The sequence below is a fragment of the Bubalus bubalis genome, chromosome X (assembly GCF_019923935.1).
Source record: "Bubalus bubalis isolate 160015118507 breed Murrah chromosome X, NDDB_SH_1, whole genome shotgun sequence".
Classification (NCBI taxonomy): domain Eukaryota; kingdom Metazoa; phylum Chordata; class Mammalia; order Artiodactyla; family Bovidae; genus Bubalus; species Bubalus bubalis.
The window spans coordinates 18920338-18943209 of NC_059181.1; the positions used below are offsets into that span (position 1 = coordinate 18920338).

A 22872-nucleotide genomic window follows, 5' to 3' on the forward strand; every position below is an offset into this window, starting at 1 on the left:
CTCTTGCTCAAAGTGGTAGACAGTGAACACTGACAAATTAAAGCACAGAACTGTGTGCAATTTTTAAATATTAGTTTCTTGGTAACCACTACTATAAAAGTAATGCAAAATTTGCTCAACTCACACTAAAAATTTGAAATCATGTCGAGAAGAAAATTTTCAATAAATGGTATTTGGAGGAAACAATTAGCTCCATGACATCTCTCATACCAAAAATTTTCTAGATGGAGTTAAAGTAAAAAAAAAAAAAAAAAAGAAACCATGAAATTAGAAGAAGAAAAAATCTGATCATGAATTTAGCCAAGTTAGAGAATTATGGCTCCTAAGAATAGAAGCCATAGAAAAGATCTCAAAAGATTGGTAGACCTGAGAAAAAAATACTTGTGCAGGTTAAAATAATATAAAAATTTTAAATAAACTAGAAAAGCATACCTATGATAATGTCAAATGGTAAAATCTTAGCTTATAAAGAATGGTCTCTTACAAATCAATGAGAAAAAAATAATGCTCCAAAAGAAAAACTAGCAAAGGCAATGAACAAAAAAATCACAGAAAAAGACAAATTGCCAATAAATCTATGAGCATAGGTTTGAATGTAAATGAAAACAAGATAATGTGAACAGATATTTTGATTAACAGAAATGTAAAAGTATGAGAATACAGAGGGTTAGCAGAAATGTGAAGCACAGGTACTCTAATTCAATGTTTGTGGTAGTTCAAACGTTACTTTGTTTTACCGCTTAAATAATTACATTACATTGTATTAAACTTAGCAGCATGATTCCTTACTTTTCTGGTTTTAAGTCTCTATAGATTATTCCCAGGCTGTGTAGATGGTCTAAAGCAAGTGCAAGTTCAGCCAAGTAGAATTTGACATCTTCTTCTGTGAACATCACCTAAAATAAAATAATAATTTTTCTGTCTTTATTTTCTTTCGGTGTTTGCTATTTTTATTTAAAGTTCCACTCTACAGTTTAAATATTAAAAGGTATAAATATGCTATTAGATGTTGTTTCCTGTACAATTCACTTATGGAAGATATTTGCAAAGATGATTACATCAGCCAATTAATGACTTACTAAATGCTAAATATGTACTGTGTGGGAAATAATTTTACATTTTGTTAAAACAACTATATTCAGATTGTGCCACTGTTGCCCCACCATAATAAAATCTTCAGAAATGAAAAATGATCTTTACAACGCATGCTGAATTTCCACTACTGACTGTTCAAGGATATTTGTTGATATATTATTGCTTCTGAAAAACCTAAAACTAAAAGAAGCAGGACAAAAGACAGTTTATCAATTTAAAAATCTACCTTCAGAATAAATTCAAACGTTAGGAAAATAACTCTTTTTGGTTCTGATTCTTCAATGTAAGAATCGTGTGCCACTTGAGAAAATATGATAAGCATAATATTGAAACATAACAAAGCTTTACTTAAAACAGGATGCATATAAATAGATTTAAAATAGAGATTAATTATATACCTCTTTGGATAAGCGTGTAAACAAATCTCCTCCCCTGAGAAAATCCAATATAAGATACAACTTCCCTTCAGTTTGAAAAGCTGAAAGAAGAAATAAAAATTTCCATTTAATTCACAGTTTAATTTGGGGGGCTTACATTAGGTCAACTCATTCACAAATAAATACTATTTTAGCAATTAATGACTATATCATATATCTAAACTAATTTTTATTTACAAGTTAATCACCAATTCCTCTTCATTTTCATGTAGAAATGTTAAATGCAGTGTTTCTTATTATGGAACCACTAGAACATTTGTTAAATTTTATTCAGGCAATAGTCTTTCAAGAATACAATAGTTCTAAAACATGTGGTCAGTAAGAAAAATTCCTAACAGAAAAGATTTACTTAACCATGAAACAAAATACAAAAACCATGTCACTTAACTACAAAAAAAATGTGGACTGGTTAGCTTTAATTACATATAAGAACATCAGGATGTCTATATTAGGGATTTTTCTTGCTTTTAAGTTAGGCTGAAATATTGGCACATTATTATAACTTTAAAATGATTATTATTACCCATTCCTATGGCTAATTACTCAGAAACTATAATGTTTAAAAGAAACATGAAGCTAAATGCAATAAAAGCTTTTAAAATTTATCTAAGAAGTAATGGTTCAATTTCCATGACTTACTAGATGTATCTACGAGACATATATGAATATATACAAGTAAATATTTATATACATTTGTATATCTGCATGTAATCAGGGAGTGGGAGAATGAGGTGAAAGGATGACGTAGGAGGTTGTTCATAACTTACCATAATGCAACTTGACGATAAAAGGATGGTTAACTTCTACCAAGATATCACGCTCCATTTTTGTCCGAACACGGTCTCGAACTATAAAATATTGTACATATGGCTATACTGCAATAGCTTCCAGAGACAATCTTTGAAATAAAATCTCTTTGGTGACTACATTAAATAAAATTTTGCTTATATGTATAAAAGTATGAATTCACACAGAAATAAAATTATTATGTATAAATAAAACTATTTATTACTCTTAAATTTTCAACATTAACTAATTTTAACTAAATTATATTACCAGAAAAAATTGGATATATTTATAAAACCTGTGTTCTACATTAAAAAAATAGAGAACATATTAGATGTTGGCTTTAACATCAGAATCTAAGTATTTTGATCAAAGTTATGAAAATTGGCCAAAAAAGAAGCAACTTTAAAAAAATGGCATGTTAATGAAGTATTAAAACACAAAAATATGAAATAGGTTTAAACACCCCTCCCTACCAATCATATCAACTCAATTCAACATTCATTCATTAAGCATCTAAAATATGTGGCAGACAAGGTGAAGGACAGATATACACCAAAAAGTCTATTTTGAGGGAGGCAGGAGAATAGAGATACTGAGAGGAGATACTGTGGTGCAGCTAAAAGAGTAAAGATTTTTGGAATTAGAAAAATCTGGATACCGATCTGTGTAATCTAGAGCAAGTTACTTAAACTCTCTGTGCCTCTATTACTTTCATCTATAAAATGGGGCTAACACCACTATATCTTTGGGGGCTGTGTGACCATTTGAGATAAGGTTTGTACATCCCAGAGCCTGATATAAGAGATATTCAATTATAGCACCATGTATATATGATAAAGTTATAGTACCATGAATATGATAAAGCAATAAATGATGTATTACCACCAGGAATAAGTACAAGAATTCAGAAAAGAGAAAGATGAGTTTTACTTGCACAGGAAGGCTAGAGTGAAGAGGTGTTTAGGACTCTCACAGTAGAATTTAGATGGGCAACAAGGATTGGACACAGAGAAGAAAAGTCCAGGTATAGAGTACCAGTGCGAGCAAGGACATGGAGGCATGCATGATGCACAAGAAGGAATCTAATCAGTGTTGAAACTGGTTCGGGGTAGCGGGGGTAGGTGGGGGTGGGGGGAAGGAAGGGGAATGTGGGGGAGGATGTGAAGTAGGGAGGATTCAGATTCCTGACAATTTGGAATGCCAGGATGAATTTACATTTGACCCTGTATGTGGGCAAAGATCTCTTTTACCAACAAAACATTTTCTGAGCAAACTTCTGTGTGCCAGGCACTGTGAGATACAAATAAAATAATCTTCAAGAAGCTCATAATCTGGTGGGAATGAGACAAGTAAACTGATGATTAATCATCTGATAACTACTCTGTTGGTAGCTGAATGGATTTAAGAGTTGAAAATAATCATTCATTAAAGTTTTTTTTTCTTTTGTGTAATAAGGACAAATCACACATAACTTCTATTTTTCAGGCCAAAGAGACTGCATGGTTATGCCAAAGATTAAACAGAAAGAATGGGAGAGTCTTTTGGGGGCGCAGGGGTGGGAACAAAGTGTTGGTTTCCTTGTCAATTAAAGGTGACTACTGATATTTAAAACTCAGATATAAGCCCTCTGGAAAAAATAAACAAAGCTTAAAAAAAAATCCTACATTTGCCATTCTACCAGTTTTCTACCTCCAAATGGGAGATTTTGGTGCCAGTGACTGAAAATATGCAAAACTGGAAAAGGAATCAATTGCTTTGATATCAATACAGTTTTTTACCTGACTTGCTTTGTTGATATATCAAATTCAGTTATCAATCTCTGATTTTGTTATTTTGTCCTATCACTACTACCCTGGTGCCTCATGTCCAACAGGCCCTTTCTACTATTTATGTGAATGAGGTTCATCACCTAGGTCTGCTGACAATTCTATTCTACTCTAGCCCAAAACTGCTCTTTTTTCCATTACTACCCATAGAATCTTGGATTATGTTCTGGTTACTTTAAAGCTAGATTTCAAATTTCTATCTCTTTCAGTAATTATACAAAGCTTATTATTTAAAAATCACTCCTCTGCTCAGTAAGCAGCAAAAATACCTATCATTATATTTACTGTATATCACTCTTCTGTTATTCTACTGCTATAAAAAAATTACTTGGGAGTTAAGAGCTATAGTTTAGTGGCCATGCTAATAACTAGATGAGTTACCCTGGTAAAATCCTTTGTTCAGGGACTTTCTGCCTCCTTCTGTATAAAATAAGAGGCTGGAACCAGATAGTTTTCTTTTTAATATGATTATCTTGTCAGATAGTTTCCTTATAAGCAACATTGATGAGACCTTGTTTAGTTCAAAATGAACAGTAAGATTCACTCACTAAAGAATTCCTTCCTTTTGTTGGAGACAGGTCTGTACAATAGTTCCAATCAGGTTTCTTTTATGTATATAAAGACCTAGTGACAAATATAAATCATCTTACCATCAAGAATTTTGATTAGGATATTAGTGGTTCAGAAGAACCACTAATTTTATATTAGTTAAACTCTAAATCCTGAAATAGAAGTTGTTAATACTGACTCATGTTGGCAAAGCAACTACATTCCTCAGGAATAATTTGTATTACATACTAGTTATTAGATTTTAAACTCTACTTGACTTGAACATGAGAACGAATAAGAAGAAATGCTGTTTGTGTGTCTAGAATTACATATTAAACAAATGCTTTAAGCAATAGTTTACAAAACCTTTTAGGCCCACATATTAGGACAAGAGTCCCTATAAACTCAACCTAACACTATTGACTTCTTTTTGACCCCATTCATTGTATTAATAGAAACTTCAAAATGGAAAGAGACTTCTAATTAAACATTAATGTTTTACTTTCTTTCTTTCAAAAATCCTAATGAAATTATAATAATGGGAAAATTACACATAAACTCACAAGGACAAAAAAGAGAAGACACAGTAGCAGAAACTGACTAAGTGGTAACTCACACAGCAGATCAGAGAAAGCTAAAATCTAAGCTTAAGGAAAAGAAGCCAATGAGAATTCAGAAAATTCTTGCCACAAAATCGCTTCCAATCAGCTTTTTGGTACCTCACTCTTAAATGAGGAAAAGAAAGCAAAGAATTCCCAAGAATTTAAGAAAAGACTCTAAACATGAAAAATAGCTACCAAAATAAACAGAAAAGTATAGATCCTGATTCAAACAAACTGTAGAAAGAAAAATGAATTCTAACAATAGGGACAACTGGAAATCTGAACAGTTATCAGACATCTGTACAGTAAGGTTTTTTCAGATATAATCACAGAATTATATTACTTCTTTAAAGAGTCTTGATCTTCTTGAGATACACACCAAAACATTTATGCAAGAAATTATACAACGTCTGAAAACTGCTTCAAATATCAAAACAGGGAAAGGGGAAGAACACAGATAAAAAAGATTGATCATGAGTTGAGAAATACTGAAGGAAAAAGAAGAGTATATGGGGGTTCTCTATATTTTTCTGTTTCTTTCTGTAGATGTTTGACACTCTCCATAATAAAAAGTTTTTAAAAATGAAATAATTAGAGAACAAGGAAAAATCTAGGAAGTTAAAAATAATGGTAGAAACAAAAAGTCAATAGAGGGTTGGAAGATATTTGATAACACTTCCTAGAAAACAGGAAAAAAATAAAAATAAATCAACAAACTCAGAGGTTCAACATATCCGAAGAGTAGAAGTTGTAAAATGGAGAAGAAATTTGACAAAATACTTTCCCAGAACTGAAGAAATGAGTTTCTGGATTGAAAGAGACCACCCCATTTCTGGTACAATGAATTTTAAAAACCCACACTAAAGAAAATTATAAATTAAGTGAGGGGGTAGAATAAAGGCATTGTCAGACATGTAAAGTTGTAAAAAAATTTACTGTCCAACCTTTCTGAAGTACCTCCTAGAAGATGTATTCCACCAAAACTATAAAGCAAACTTAGAAAAAGGTAGATACAGAATTTAGGAAAGGAGATCTAATCAGCAAAGATGTGAAGGATATGTGACTTCAGTATACTATCTGGCTCAGTAAGGAACAGCTTTTATAAAGCATCATGGAAATATTACTAGGAGGACATGAAAAGGGAAATTGTGTGTAGATGGTAGTATAAAAGAACTAAATCCAAAACTTCCATGGTAGGAAGTCAAAAGATTATGTCCCCTTATGAAAATAGGCAAAGAATTACAATATAAGAATACTGAATGTACTTTACAATATCGTATTGGTTCTGCCACACATCAACATGAATCCGCCACAGGCATACACATGTTCCCCATTGTAAAGTAATTAGCCTCCAATTAAAATAAATAAATTTAAATTAAAAAAATAAAATACACATCATCACACAAAAAAATAAAATAAAATTGGGCAAAGAAAAAAAAAAGAATACTGAATGTAGAGGTAAAAGGCATAAGTAGTGGCTAAAGAGATTGAAGTCATTGTCTCTGAGGGTCAAGAATTGGGATAGGGAGGAGGATAGGAAAAGCACTGATATTTTATAAGACTCTATATGCAGATCACTTTGAGAAAAATAAAAATTAAAATTTAAGAACACACCAGCAACCTACAATTCCAATATGTCAAGTATCTTCACTTTTCTATGGTCTCTTCTATAGCTTATATATTTATACTTTAGGTAGACCAATTTGTTATAATGTTCACTTGCAAATTTTTATTACATTCATTTTTATGCTCACATTTGAAATAGTTCATTTAAATAATATTCTATTAAGTGGTATACCATAATTTTCTAAATAGTTCTCTATTTTTCTTTCCTTGCCAAATTACATTTTTTTTGCTCTTTTAAAAAATTTTTTTTTATTTTATTTTTAAACTTTACAATATTGTATTGGTTTTGCCAAATATCAAAATGAATCTGCCACAGGTATACATGTGTTCCCCATCCTGAACCCTCCTCCCTCCTCCCTCCCCATACCATCCCTCTGGGTCGTCACAGTGCACCAGCCCTAAGCATCCAGTATCGTGCATCGAACCTGGACTGGCAACTCGTTTCATACACGATATTACACATGTTTCAATGCCATTCTCCCAAATCTTCCCACCCTCTCCCTCTCCCACAGAGTCCATAAGACTGTTCTATACATCAGTGTCTCTTTTGCTGTCTCATATACAGGGTTATTGTTACCATCTTTCTAAATTCCATATATATGTGTTAGTATACTGTATTGGTGTTTTTCTTTCTGGCTTACTTCACTCTGTATAATAGGATCCAGTTTCATCCATCTCATTAGAACTGATTCAAATGAATTCTTTTTAACGGCTGAGTAATACTCCATTGTGTATATGTACCATAGCTTTCTTATCCATTCATCTGCTGATGGACATCTAGGTTGCTTCCATGTCCTGGCTATTATAAACAGTGCTGCGATGAACATTGGGGTACACATGTCTCTTTCCCTTCTGGTTTCCTCAGTGTGTATGCCCAGCAGTGGGATTGCTGGATCATAAGGCAGTTCTATTTCCAGTAAAACTGATACAGGGACATTATTCTTAGTGTTTTCAAAGGATAGAAAGCTGGGATCGGGGCCATCTGGACGGGCTCGGAGCGTTGAATTCGCGGACTCTGGTCAGTTGACGCGAACAGGCTCTGGCGGGCCTCTATTTTTCAATATTTATAAGATTTTAAATTCTTGATATTGTAAATACTGTTGCAATGAAAAAATGGCAAGTGCACAAAATCTTCCTTTAAGATTATTTCCTCAGGTTACTTTAGCAGCAATAATGGCTTGCTATACTTAATGCAAAACAGCTTTCTAATTTATGTTGCCATCATATGAAAAAACTCATTATTTTATATGCATTTATCAGAAAACTGAGACATCTTTCCAAATATGGTTTATTTTATCCCCTTATATAAAATGTAATCTAAAACCCTGTAGGTGGAGGTTGTAATGTTGTTTCTTAGGAACTCCTAACCCAATCATTCCTTTTACATTTATTAGTTGGAATTCTACTGTAAGAAAGAGCTTTCCGTTGTTCTCCATGAATTATTTTATGGATTAACCCATGGATTCTTTATTCAGTGGGTTGTAATCGATCACTATCATTAATTACTGCAATGTTTAAACTGTCCTAGATTTGGCCAGTAGGAGTCTTTTAATAAATTCCTTATATATTACTATTTTGTGATATCTAAGGCAAATAATCTCCTGATTTCCTATTTATACTACTTTTCATTATATGAAGGGCCAAAAATTTTTGTATTGTCAATCTGCTTATAATTTGTGATTTGCTCAACATTTCTTCACAAGTTTCCTAGGATGTGTTAAATTGTAAAATTCAGTTAGATTGTTGTTTACTATGGTATATGGTTTAAGAGAAGACTAACTTTTTTCCAGGTTGTTCAGAAGGATTTCAAGCAAAATTTATAAAATCAGTATTAAATTTCTCATTTTCTGGACATATGCTTTGTCATACAGCACAGCAATTAATATTTTTGCAACAAATACATTAAACTTTAATATATAATACTTTTGTACTATTTTGTCCCACTGGTTTATATACCTATATTATTTCCCCCTCAAAATACATTAAATTATTACTGCTTTCGGAGAAGGCAATGGCACCCCACTCCAGTACTCTTGCCTGGAAAATCCCATGGATGGAGCCTGGTGGGCTGCAGTCCATGGGGTCGCGAAGAGTCAGACACAACTGAGCGACTTCACTTTCACTTTTCACTTTCATGCACTAGAGAAGGAAATGGCAACCCACTCCAGTGTTCTTGCCTAGAGAATCCCAGGGATGGCAGAGCCTGGTGGGCTTCCGTCTATGGGGTCGCGCAAAGTCGGACACGACTGAAGTGACTTAGCAGCATTACTGCTTTAATAAGCTTTAAGCCTGATAAAGCTTGTTCCTTTCTTCTTCTTTTTTAGAATACTCTTTGAGGCATATGTTTTCAAGTGAAATTTTGAATATTTCAAGGAAAATGCAACAGGAATCTTGAGGATATGGAGCTAACTAGATGACTAGTGGAATACTGAGAATCTTATTAGCCTTCTCTAAAAGAAATTGGGCATGTTTTTCCTTTCCTAATATCTTTTAGGTTTCTCAGAGTTGCATTGTTTCCTTTACATATATTATGCACAACACAAGTGCTGTTATATACATGAAAACAAACTACTTCTGTTGCTTCTGTAAATGAACTCTCTTAAATAAGCTGGAGAAGACTTCTGAGAGTCCCCTGGACAGTAAGGAAGTCAAACAAGCCAATCTTAAAGGAAATCAACCCCGAATACTCATTGGAAGGACTGGTGCTGAAGCTGAAGCCCCAGTATTTTGGTCACCTGATGCAAACAGCCAACTCACTGGAAAAGTTCCTGATGCTGGGAAAGATTGAGGGCAGAAGGAGAAGAGGACGTCAGAGGATGAGATGGCTGGATGGCATCACCAATGCAATGGACATGAACTTGAGCAAACTTCGGGAGATGGTGAGTAACAAGGAGGCTGGCATGCTGCAGTCCATGGGGTCACAAAGAGTCAGAAACAACTGGATGACCGAACAACAGATGTAGCTTTATAACATGGGATTCCTGAGTATGAAGTTATAAAAAATAGTGACACAGAGTAGGACACTAAGGATATAATTTTAATGCCCTGGTCCCAGCAAGAATCAACTAAGTAGTAGGTCAGGAAGTGGACACTAGATAGGAAAGAAAAAATACATTCAGGAAGGAGCAAAAGAACAGAAGCAATGGATGGTATTTTTAGAAGAAGATGAAATTTCTTGAAATGATGGCAAAATCCAGCGTGAGTTACTAATTGGGAAGAATAACATCAGAAATAGTAATTGATCATCATAAATATTCCTTCCAGAATATTTTAAAACCTTTAGAAAATACAGATAAAGTTGAAGAGGAAAAAGAGATGTTAGGAATCAACACATAAAACAATTAGAGGTTATGTGGTAAAAAAAACCCAATACTACTTTTAAAAAGGAAGATTTAAGTATTTTGAAATCTAGGTACAATTTTTTCTAAGAGACTGTTTACCTACAAGAACCAATTTGCAGACCAGAAGTCAAAATGATAAAGTCCTTAGAATAAAAGCTACTGTGTGTCATAAATTAATTAGTACATTTTTAAAATATTAAAATACTAATATGAACTGGTAAACGTATCAAACCTAGTTTTAATATTCTAAACTTCTATTTGCCTAAAACCCAAGAAAAATTTGTCATACTTCTTTCTAAACATGGCAACTCCCATTATCACTAGTCATATGAGTCCTAGTCTTGTAGGAAAAAATCCACTAAAACAAAGTCTAAATTTAAAGACAGTAACAGGTACAGATTCAGAATTTAAGTAACTGGCTGAGAAATCATATGAGATCAATTGAGATTTTTCATCTGTTCATACTACACGAACACTACAAATTGCAGTAGCACTTACCTTTCAGTGTGGCCTTCTTCAGTACTTTCATGGCGTAAAGCTGTCTAGCATCAGAGCCTGAGATTTTTTTGACTAAGAAAACCTGTGTTTAAATAAGAGAAAGTAAGTTTTACAAAGTATCACAAACTATGCTATTGCTAAAATAAGACTCCTATTGTAATACAGCTTATTAGAAAGATTCTGGTACATTAACTATTTTCCTTAAACTCTATCAATTATAAACACAATGAATCGTAAACAGTGGTTATAACTTTAGGTGTCAATATAAGTGAACACATTTCTTATTGTTATTTGCCAATTCCCTGAAGATCAAATAACATGTAAGACAAGGAAAAATCTTTAAAACATGTAGCAATCAAAGTCTAACATGTTTAAAGTATAACACAGGTGGTAACTACTCTGCTTTTAACAGAACAAAAATTCTGATTCCATAAAAACTGTTATACAGGAGTTCCCATTAACCATAATTTTCTGCTGATTCAATTCTGTTGAATAGTCTTTTCTATATAAAAACTGCCGCAATTTCTCATTTACTGGGCAGAGCAATTTATTTTTATTTTTAAATTGAAGTATACTTGATTTACAATGTGTTAGTTTCTGGTGTACAGCAGTGATTCCATATATATATATTCATTCTTTTTCATTTTGGTTTACAACAGGATATTGGATATAGTTCCCTGTGCTATACAGTAGGACTTTGTTGTTTATCTATTTTATATATAGTAGTTTCTATCTGCTAATCCCAAACTCCTAATCTATCCCTCCCTTATCCTCTTTCCTCTTTGGTAACCATAACTTTGTTTTCTATGCCTGTGAGTCTGTCTCTGTTTTGTAAATAACAAGGTCATTTGTATCATATTTTAGATTCCACATATACGTGATATCATAGGATATTTGCCTTTCTCTTTCTGACTTACTTCACTTAGTATGATAATCTCTAAGTCCATCCATGTTGCTGCAAATGGCGTTCGTTTTATTCTTCTGTATGGCCAAGTAATATTACATTGTGTATACACACCACATCTTCTTTATTCATTCATCTACTGATGGACATTTAGGTTGCTTCCATGTCTTGGCTATGTAAATAATGCTGCTATGAACATTGGGGTACATATATCTTTTCGAATCAGTTTTCTCTGGATGTATGTCCAGGAGTGAGATTGCTGGATCATATGGCAACTCTAATTTTAGATTTTTAGGGAACATCCATAGTGGCTGTACCAATTTACACTGCCACCAACAGTGTAGGAGGGTTACCTTTTTTCCACACCCTGTCCAGCATTTACAATTCGTAGACTTTTTATTGATGGCCATTCTGACTGGTGTGAGGTGATATCTCACTGCAGTTTTGACTTGGGCAGAACAATTTATAACACTTATACTGAAGAAGCCTACTCATAAATACTTAATGTAAGCTAAGTCAGAACCCTGCTTCCCCATCTTTTAAAAATAAAATATACACATATAACCTAAATATTAAGACTATAATTCCCAGGTATGTAACTGAGCTTCTAGATTTTCCAAATATTTCCAAAATTCAGTGTGAGATTTATGCAAAATGAATAAAGCCTGCTCTAAATAACTCATAGTCATACTGCTGCTGCTGCTGCTGCTAAGTCGCTTCAGTCGTGTCCAGCTCTGTACGACCCCATAGATGGCAGCCCACTAAGCTCCTCTGTCCCTGGGATTCTCCAGGCAAGAACACTGGAGTGGGTTGCTATTTCCTTCTCCAATGCATGAAAGTGAAAAGTGAAAGTGAAGTCGCTCAGTTGTGTCCGACTCTTAGCGACCCCATGGACTGCAGCCTACCAAGCTCCTCCGTCCATGGGATTCTCCAGGCAAGAGTAATGGAGTGGGGTGCCACTGCCTTCTCCGCAAGGTCATACTATAACATGGCTAATACAAAACTATCAATATATCCCCTCTACTCATTTTGACCATGAGTTTCATGATCTTTTCCATCAAACTTTTAAATAGACTTGCTAAAGTCTGTTTAAATAGACTTTTAACAGACTTCTTTTTTCTCCTACCCATTCTTTTAACAGACTTCTTTTTTCTCCTACCCATTCTTTCCTAGCAGTGCTATTGAGCTGCCACAGATGCTAAGAAGAGACACAACTATAATCAAGGAATAATTCTAGGGTCAGCTCTCAATTATCTGCATCAGCACACTAGACTATTAGCACAAAATCAAAAACTGATTCATTCAACTGATTCTGGTGCAAGGCAGAGTTCCTCACTTTGAGAAATTTTTCCAAAGACAATGGGCAATGACCTCACTGAAAAGTGCCACAATGTACACAGAAACCCTGATGCAGGGTATGCTTCTCTGCCTAAATCTTTCCCCTTGTCCCCCTTCACTGGTGAAACTTTCTTTCAGCCAGCTAGCAGTGAGCCAACTTGGGGAGAAAAAGTGTATTCTTAGTCAGGGTGGTTCCTAAGAAGGAATGATATTCAAATATTAAAGGCAGTCAGAGATTATGAGTATTTCTGATCTGAAATAAATTCTGATTAGGTAGGGATAGTGAGGATTTATATGATATTTATATTTATTCTTAAGAGTCCCTAATCAAGTTTCTTTGGGCCATTCTACAAGAAATATTGTCTTCATGGGTTGCAAGCTTTCTTCACCCTTCTTTGAAAGCACCCTCTTATTACCTTTCAGCACATCTTAGTTTTTGCAAATGACTTTCACAAGGATTTGTAATGCATCATTCATGATAATTTTGGGAAGCAGGCCTACTAAGCAATATCTATTTTATAGCTGCCCAAGCTAGGGCTTTGAGAGGTGAAATAGTTCACTTAGTCACAGTGGTGACATCAGGATAAGAATTGGGCCAGCTACCCAGTTTCAGCGAAAAAGTTGGCTTAAAGCTCAACATTCAGAAAACGAAGATCATGGCATCTGGTCCCATCACTTCATGGGAAATAGATGGGGAAACAGTGGAAACAGTGTCAGACTTTATTTTTTTGGGCTCCAAAATCACTGCAGATGGTGATTGCAGCCATGAAATTAAAAGACGCTTACTCCTTGGAAGGAAAGTTATGACCAACCTAGATAGCATATTGAAAAGCAGAGACATTACTTTGCCAACAAAGGTCCATCTAGTCAAGGCTATGGTTTTTCCAGTGGTCATGTATGGATGTGAGAGTTGGACTGTGAAGAAAGCTGAGCACCGAAGAATTGATGCTTTTGAACTGTGGTGTTGGAGAAGACTCTTGAGAGTCCCTTGGACTGCAAGGAGATCCAACCAGTCCATTCTAAAGGACTGGGTGTTCTTCGGAAGGACTGATGCTAAAACTGAAACTCCAATACTTTGGCCGCCTCATGCGAAGAGCTGACTCATTGGAAAAGACTCTGAAACTGGGAGGGATTGGGGGCAGGAGGAAAAGGGGACGACAGAGGATGAGATGACTGGATGGCATCACCGGCTTGATGGACGTGAGTTTGAGTGAACTCTGGGAGTTGGTGATGGACAGGGAGGCCTGGCGTGCTGCGATTCATGGGGTCGCAGAGAGTCAAATACGACTGAGCGACTGAACTGAACTCAGTTCTGTGCTTCTGCTCAGGGCCCTCTTATTCCGCTGCCTTTGGCAGGTCACCAGTCAAGCACAGCAGTAGCAACAGCAGTCCCAGATGCCATTGGATCTTCTCCCACCAGCATTTCTGACCTTTCTAACTCCCCCATGAAGCTATTCTAGGCTGTGACAGGTCATCCCTGTTTCCTTGGCTTAGATTGGCTTTTGAGGATGAGTAAGAAAGGAGACGCCCTATTTTTAATGTTTGCTATTTTTAGTAAGGTATTTAAGTTACTCTTAAAGAAATAAAGGGAGAAGCATGCTAACTCCTGGAAACTTCAATATTATGTTCCCTGAAAATATAATATGCTGAAATAAGTCCATCTATTTTGGTTTATCTGTAATAAATTACATGATAATACAATCTCATAGCAGATATTATGTGCTTGACCTTACATGATTTAATTCTCACTACTACTTTATGAGGGTAGGACATTATTTACTCATTAATTCTTTCCAGAACTATATGCTAGGTACCGTGCTACAGGATCAACACTGAGACATGGTACAAGGCGTGCATGGCCCCTGCACTCATAGAACATATAGTCTAGTGTGGGAGTTAGCCAATTAATGAATAACTACTCAAACAAAAGACTGCAATTGTGGTGAGTGCTGTGAAGATGAGGTATGTAATGTTCTGCAAGGGTAAAAGAGACAAATATGACCTAGCCAGGATGGCTGGGAAGACTTCTTTGAGCTCATAAGCATGACAGGAGCTAACCAGAGGAGGAAGAGGTGGGGTGGGACACAGTGTTTCAGGCAGAGGGGACAGCACGTGCAAAAGGCTTTTGCTTACAGGCTGAAAAGGAGGCCCATGTGGCCAGAACACAGGTAGCGAAAAGTATATAAAGCGATGTTGATGAGGTAGTTAGGGGGCAGACTCAGGGGCTCCTCTATCATCTTAAAGAATTCGTCTTTCTCCTGAAAGCAAAGGGAGGCTACCAAAGGTTTAAGGGGACGGAGTACAAGACTAGCTCCTCTTGGCTGCCCTGTAAATAATGGCTTGAGGCAAGAATAAATTTGGGAAGCCCAAGGTAGGAGCCTTCTTCATTAGGTCAGGGAGAAATGGTGGTGGCAAAGACTGAAGAAGTGGCAGGGAAAAAGAGAAAACAAGCATGATTTGAGAAATCTTTACTAGATCAACAAAACTTGTGGACAAATCATACTAGTAGAGGTGAGGGGAGAGGGAAGGGTGGGGACTAGAAGGATATGTTAAGAATGGATGCCATTCATAGTGATGGAGAAAAATAAAACAGGAGAGGTTTGGGTGTTAGGGGAAAATCATGAGTTTGGTCTACACACATTGAATTTAAATTGACTTTAAGGTATGCAAAAAGAAAAAAAAACAAGTAGCTATACATAGAGTTCAGAGCTTGGAGGCACAATCTAGACTGAAGGTGCTAATCTCTTAGGTCAGCTGTACATGGGTTTTATTAAGATAGTGGACATAGAGAAAGTAATTAGGAGCAGGTAGAGAGTGAGGAGAAGGGAGCCTAGAATGGAACATTGAGAACTTTAATACCTGATGACTGCCTAGAAGAGGGAAATGGTGCTCTAAGAGGTTCAGTAACTTGCTCAAGCACAAATAGCAAGTATGTAGGAAAAAAAGAAAGAGAATCTACCTCTGGCTGACCTAGAGCACAAACTTGCAACCATTATCTTCTTTTGGCTACTTAATCTGTATTTGGATTAAAAATACCATTCTGGGTTTGGAAGAAGTTAACAGCTGTAACAGATTACCTATGTTAGCCAAGAATTGCTAAATAGTCCCATTAAAATACACAAGAGAGAAAAACTGGTGTTATTCTGAAACTTGCAAAACATGTTATCTTCAAATGCTTCCTCAGCGAGGTGGCAAAGAAGTATTGCATGGTGAAAGTTGAATGCACTCTCAGAAAGTTCCTCTTGCTGAGAAATGTACTAGATAAACAGGTCAAGTAGTAGTGATTATAAAGCTATATTTCCCAAAATGGAGTACAGGAAGTGCTCCTGAGGTATGCAACAGGGGGAAAAATGATAAAGATGTTGCAATTTCAGCTAGTGGATTTGGGAAATATTTTTAGATATTAAAACAGACACAGATATCACTGATTAGAATGCAACCTTTGCGTTCATTTTAAAGACAAGCTAGAAGTCCCCCAATTTCATATCTGTAGTGCTAACCCCCAAACCCTATTTCCTTGGAAGTACCTATTCACTTTCTGCTGGAATTAGGGATATTCCAGAGGAAAGACTGATATGCAGTGTTAGAATGTAATGCAGGATCACCTTCCAATTCTACACGAAGCCTCAAAAAGAGACCAGTGTATCACAGGAACATTTTGTGATTTTTTAATCATTTGAGAAGTGCAATTAGAGAGGTTGCTGACAAAGGTCGGTTTAGTCAAAGCTATGGTTTTTCCAATAGTCATGGATGGATGTGAGAGTTAGACTATAAAGAAAGCTGAGTGCTGAAGAATTGATGATTTTGAACTGTGGTGTTGGAGAAGACTCTCAAGAGTCCCTTGGACTGCAAGCTCAAACCAGTCAATCCTAAAGGAAATCAGTCCTGAATATTCACTGGAATGACTGATGCTGAAGCTGAAGCTTCAATACTTTGGCCACCTGATGTGAAGAACTGACTCATCTGAAAAGAGCCTGATGCTGGGAAAGATTGAAGGCAGAAGGAAGAGGGGACGACAGAAGATGAGATGGTTGGATGGCAACACCGACTCAGTGGACATGAGTTTGAGTAAATTTCTGGAGCTGGTGATGGACAGGGAAGCCTGGTGTGCTGCAGTCCATGGGGTCGCAGAGTCGGACACAACTAAGCGACTGAACTGAACTGAACGCTGTGAAGATAAAATGAACGGAACGCCGTGAAGATAAAATGAACTGAATACTGCCAGTTTACAAAAGTTTCCAATGTATTTTTGAATGGTTTTATTCACTTTCTCACACTTATTGACAGTGAGAATTGTAAAAACACAGAAAATACCTCTTTGTAGGGAGATCAGTAGTATTTCAATAAAATATTTCCATTCCCCATTTGTATGAAATACACATTAATTTCAAAAAACAACTTTTTAAAAAGTACATATTCATGACTTACCTTTCCAAATGATCCCTGCCCTAATACTTTTAAAAGTTCAAATTGGGAAGGATCTGCCTTTTCATGTCCTTCCTTTACATGATGTGTGATTGCAATTTCTTTGATACTGCCTTCTTCCTGTTGATGCAAATGTAAGGGGATAAAACAGAGTTAGAGCTACTTCCTCTGGCTATAAATCAAACAATATAAATTTAGTGTATTCATATTAGAAATCCTCAAGTTAACATACATAAACTGCCTTTACTGACCCATCAAGTAAAAAGAGAACACATGCCAAGCAAATATACTTTAAGTTAAATGTCAGAGACAGAATAATACCAGCCAACCACACAGGCCAGTTAAACCTCTACATAACATTAGCACTGAATATTTTCAAGTCTTCATGCTTCCTAATGGAAATAATCAGAATAATTACTTTCATTGGCTGAGGGCATAGGGTGTAAAGAAATCTGAAAACAGATCAGACTAATCTGCTATGCTCTGATATGTGGCTGTATCAGGTAGAATCAATACTATACACAAAAAAACCTGATTACTGGGGAGAGGGATTGAAACATATTCCAAAGTAAATGTGGAAATTTCTACCCTCAGCAAGGCCATCTGAATTAGCATGCTGAAATTTATTGTGTTTGAAATATCTAAGTTACTTCCTGTTTCTAGGACAACCTGAGATCTGAGAAGGGGAGAAAGGGATATCTCTAAAGCACAACATCAAAAAATATTTAACATTTGGATGGAGGATTAGATAGAAAAAAAAGTGTCTTTCCAGCATGATGGAATAGTAGAAGATCTTAGAGTTAAGAAAAGGATAGTTAAAGATGGCGGTGGTTTTACTATATTTGAGAGAAGGTGTCAGAAGAGAAAGGCTGAAAGTACATATAAGTATACATATAATTTCAATTATTTATTTACCCTGAGATCAGAAGATTAAATACACCTTATTTAATCAAGACACATAAAAATCAGCCCAAAACTACAATAAAACAAAACCCAACAAAATGAGAAACATAAGCTTGTCACAGACTATTATCATACGCTGTATATTTTAGCACTTTTTTTCTTGGGTTAAGTGGGATGTAATTTATTAGGCTGCAACATTTTTTCATCTTATAGTTCACAGCAAATACCCACTACAATTATCTGTCACAAATAAAAATGCAACACAGGCAGGGAAGGATTACTGATTATAACCGTTCTGCATTTTGTCACAGGCATTCAGAATTAAGCCTCATTCCACAGTGTGAGCTACAATCAGGCCACGGATCTCACAATAAACAGCAGTTACTATTCAAGAAAGATTTCATTTTTGATGACTACCCTTCCTTTCCTTTGAATAATCACACTAAGCACCTACTATGTATTAGCACAGTACTGGGAATACCTTTCATTCTATTTCTAGTAACGCTGTCTAGATATAATCCGTCATTACCTTTCCTGTAGGAAACTGAAACTAGCTTGGTCACTCATCATGCCCCTTTTTGCCACTGCCACTCCAATTCATCCTCCTGACAAATTCATTTTCTGAAAGTAGATGCTCCAGTTACATGACCAACTGCTCAAAAACTTCTCCAAGTTTTCCCAAATTAAATGCGCTGCTTCACCTTGGCACTGGAGGTCCTCTGCAACATGGTCTCAACTGCTTTTTCTGGCATTATTTCCCAACATTCCCTTATACAGTCTTTTGTCAGGCTGGGTTATTTCCTGTTTCCTAAATTTTTGTCTTTAAAATCTAAGTAATACTTACACATGGGTAACAAATCAAATAGTGGCAGAATAGTTTAAGATGAAAAGCAAGTCTCTTCTCACCGCCATACCTAAGCTTTAAAAAAAAAAATCTAATTCTTTCTGCACTAACTTTGATAATTTTTTAGCTTATTAACTTTACGACAATGCCTACTGATTTAAAAATAAGATGAAGGACTTACTTATATGCCCCTGCCATCCATCATCTTCTTCCCTACTATCTGATAATTATTTTCACAAAACCCTCTCATTTTTTTGATAAGTTTTAGACAGGATCCTAACTCTTCACTTTGTAAGAGGGTAGTAGTGCCCATACATTCTTTTCCTCAAATTACCCCCCACCTGCTGATAGCTTCTTTGTATTAATATTTAATTTAATATTAAGAAAATTAACATCCTCTCTTGTAACCACTACCAAATTCTTCTTGCTCTCCTCAAAGCCTGATTCTAAAAGCTGAATGCCTATACAAGCAGCAGCATTTTCATGACAATACATTGTTTAAACGAAGGCTAGGAGGTTTATTAAATTTCCTTTCATACGGTCCCTAACAGTGACTTCTGGGACAATCCAAGGGGACTTGAAATCTTAGCTTTTAATCATACTTTCTATTCTTCTGAGAGCCTTTCTTACCCTCCCTCAGGAAGGGATGTTCTCTAGACCTTGCTGCATAGGTATTATCTCGGGATGTATCTTCAGTGCTTTCCTGGTTGAATTTACTATTTTCAGTTTCCCACGTTTCTCTCTTTCTTAGATCACTCCCTTCTAACTTCCTAAGAAAAGTGATGTGGAAGAAAACTTTCTGGATCTCACACATCTGACAATGTCTTTATTTTGTCTTCACATTTGTATAGTTTGGCTTCCTACCAAATTTTAGAATAAAAACAACCTTGCCCAAGAATGTTGGCGCCATTCGTCCACTGCCTTCTAGCAGTCAGCGCTGCTGCTGATGCTAGTCTGATACACACTTTTTAGTACGTGACCTGGTTTTTCTTTCTGGAAGTTTTAAGAATTTTCTGTTTTTGTATTTCTGAAATTCCACATTAAGTGAGATAAAAATGGTCTCCTCTCCTTCAGAATGCTAGATGCTTGGTAAACCTTTATAATCTAAAGACTTGAATTTTTTAACTCTGGCGGAATTCTAACATTTCTTTGATAAATTCCTTCCAACTACTCTTCAGGGTTTTTCTTTTTACAACAACTCTATCAATTGGACATTGTATGTCTGGAATTTAATTCTCATCTTTTTTTCTCCTGGTTTCTGTCTCTTTTCTGAGAGACATCCTTGACTTTATTTTCCCACCTTCATACCAAAGTTTCTATTATGGTAAATCTTGTTTTAAAATAAATCTTCAAATCCTTCTTTTCTCAGCTTCTTTTTTTAAACAGCACTTTCCTCCACTCCCCTACCACATCCTCCCCAAAATGGATGCAATCATTTTGAGGATATTAGACTTTTAAAAATCTTTTTCTAAATTGGGAGTGCAGAGAATATAAAAATCGTCCTTGGGGGTAAAGAGAAAAGATCAATGTCTCTGGCTCAAGTTCCAAAACCTTGCCACTGTTCTATTCCCAACACATTTTTCTTTTCCTTCCCAGTTGAAATTTTTACTAATCATATCAGTAAACCATTTTCTATCTACTTTTACGTATAAGTGAAGTCACAGTAGCATAATAGGCATGATATCCTTGGTTGGTATCTTGATTCCCAAATTGTGCTTTATGTTAGAGTCTTTCCAAGTTATTGGACCATGAATATTTCAGAAATGAGCTTGAGGTTCAATTAGGACGTTATACTAATGCTTGCGCAATCTTGGATAACAGATAGGAAAGCAACAGCATGCTCTTCCAGCTCATATTTGGAATCCAATGAGATAGATGCAGGGAAGAATATCAAATTTCTGAAGATACAGATAACCAAGGACAGACTGACATTCACATGTGACAAACCTATCTTTATGTCACTAAATCAACTGCTACTGAAATCAATCTGTCATAGGAAAACATAGAATTACAGCTTGATAGTTTGTAAAATTGTGTTTTTGCCTTTAAGTATACAGTGAAGCAACTATAATTTTATGGGAAAAGAATTTTGTCAATGAGGTAGAGGAGAACTATACATTATAACCATTATAATTTTTCTGTGAGGCTCACATTTTTACATTTTCTAGCACAACTGCACTTTAACTGATCTATGGATATCTGCCCATTCATTGGAGAAGGCAATGGCACCCCACTCCAGTACTCTTGCCTGGAAAATCTCATGGGCAGAGGAGTCTGGTAGGCTGCAGTCCATGGGGTAGCAAAGAGTTGGACACGACTAACCGACTTCACTTTCACGCATTGGAGAAGGAAATGGCAACCCACTCCAGTGTTCTTGCCTGGAGAATCCCAGGGATGGGGGAGCCTGGTGGGCTGCCGCCTATGGGGTCGCACAGAGTCGGACACGACTGAAGTGACTTAGCAGCAGCAGCAGCCGCCCATTCATTATCACAAAAACTTAGCTTGCGTAGTTTAAAAAAGTTGTAACAAATTTCATATTTTTATTTTTACAAAGTCCACATTTATTTGATAAAGGTGTACTTGTAGGTAAAATTGTGAGGCTGGCAGCTGGTCTACATCACAATCCTGTATCCTTCATCTACATTCCCCGCACTTTCAGACACTTGGCACTCCAGCCTAGGTGTTCAATACTCTCAACTTATGAATGGGAATTAATTCATTCATCCATTTAAACATTTATTTATTGAACACCTAATACATGCCAGGCACTCTTCTAATTGTCTGAGACATATGATAAATGAAACAGAACAAAATCTTTGCTGTTCTGGGAGAGACCGAATAATAATAAGTAGTAGTAGTATTACTACTAGTAATAGTAGTTATAGTAAGTTCATCTTAGAACATGATACATACTGTGGAAAAAAGATATTAAGTTGGATAAGAGGGATCAGAAGTGCATGGATGGAAAGAAGGCCTTGCAATCTGAAATAAAAACACCAGGGCAGGCTTTACTGAAAAGATGCTATTTCCTGAAGGAGTTGAGGGAGTCAACCATCTGGGAGAGCATTCCAGGCAAATGGACAAACCAGTGTGAAGGCCAGTGTGGTGCACACAGGGAAACTAGTGTTCGGATCAGAGAGTGAGAAGGAGAGGAAGAAAAGGAAAGGTTCAAGAGGGGACTAAAACAAGGCAGCTCTTGTACTTTTCCTTCGTGACTGCCTGGTCCTGATGGAAGTGTTTCTGATCTATGACATATTCTCTTAGGGTCCTTCCTTTTTGTTAGAAGGCAATTCAGATTATGGGCCCGGCAATGGCACCCCACTCCAGTACTCTTGCCTAGAAAATCCCATAGACGGAGGAGCCTGGTGGGCTGCAGTTCATGGGGTCGCTAGGAGTCAGACATGACTGAGTGACTTCACTTTCACTTTTCACTTTCATGCATTGGAGAAGGAAATGGCAACCCACTCCAGTGTTCTTGTCTGGAGAATCCCAGGGACAAGGGAGGCTGGTGGGCTGCCATCTTTGGGGTCACACAGAGTCGGACACGACTGAAGCGACTTAGCAGCAGCAGCATGGTGCTAGGTATTAGCAATACTAAGATACTGAAAAGTAACTGCTCTTCAGGAATTTACCCAGGGTTTCAAAAATGTACTACTGGGGAAACACTTGTTGAGATATGACCCTGATAGATAAAA

General features: G+C 36.1%; 1 protein-coding gene across 7 annotated transcripts in view; it reads right to left on the reverse strand.

The window, feature by feature from the left end:
- Positions 1–22872, reverse strand: part of RPS6KA3 (ribosomal protein S6 kinase A3) — a 103971-nt gene that overhangs the window by 33251 nt on the left and 47848 nt on the right. For all 7 annotated transcript variants that reach the window (XM_044936951.2, XM_025276000.3, XM_006045392.4 and 4 more), the window contains 5 exons: positions 17434–17550; positions 10764–10845; positions 2300–2380; positions 1494–1573; positions 790–896 (listed from right to left, as the gene is read on the reverse strand). In XM_044936951.2, the coding sequence (XP_044792886.1) occupies positions 790–896; positions 1494–1573; positions 2300–2380; positions 10764–10845; positions 17434–17550 (467 nt within the window). The remainder of the gene's footprint in view (positions 1–789; positions 897–1493; positions 1574–2299; positions 2381–10763; positions 10846–17433; positions 17551–22872) is intronic.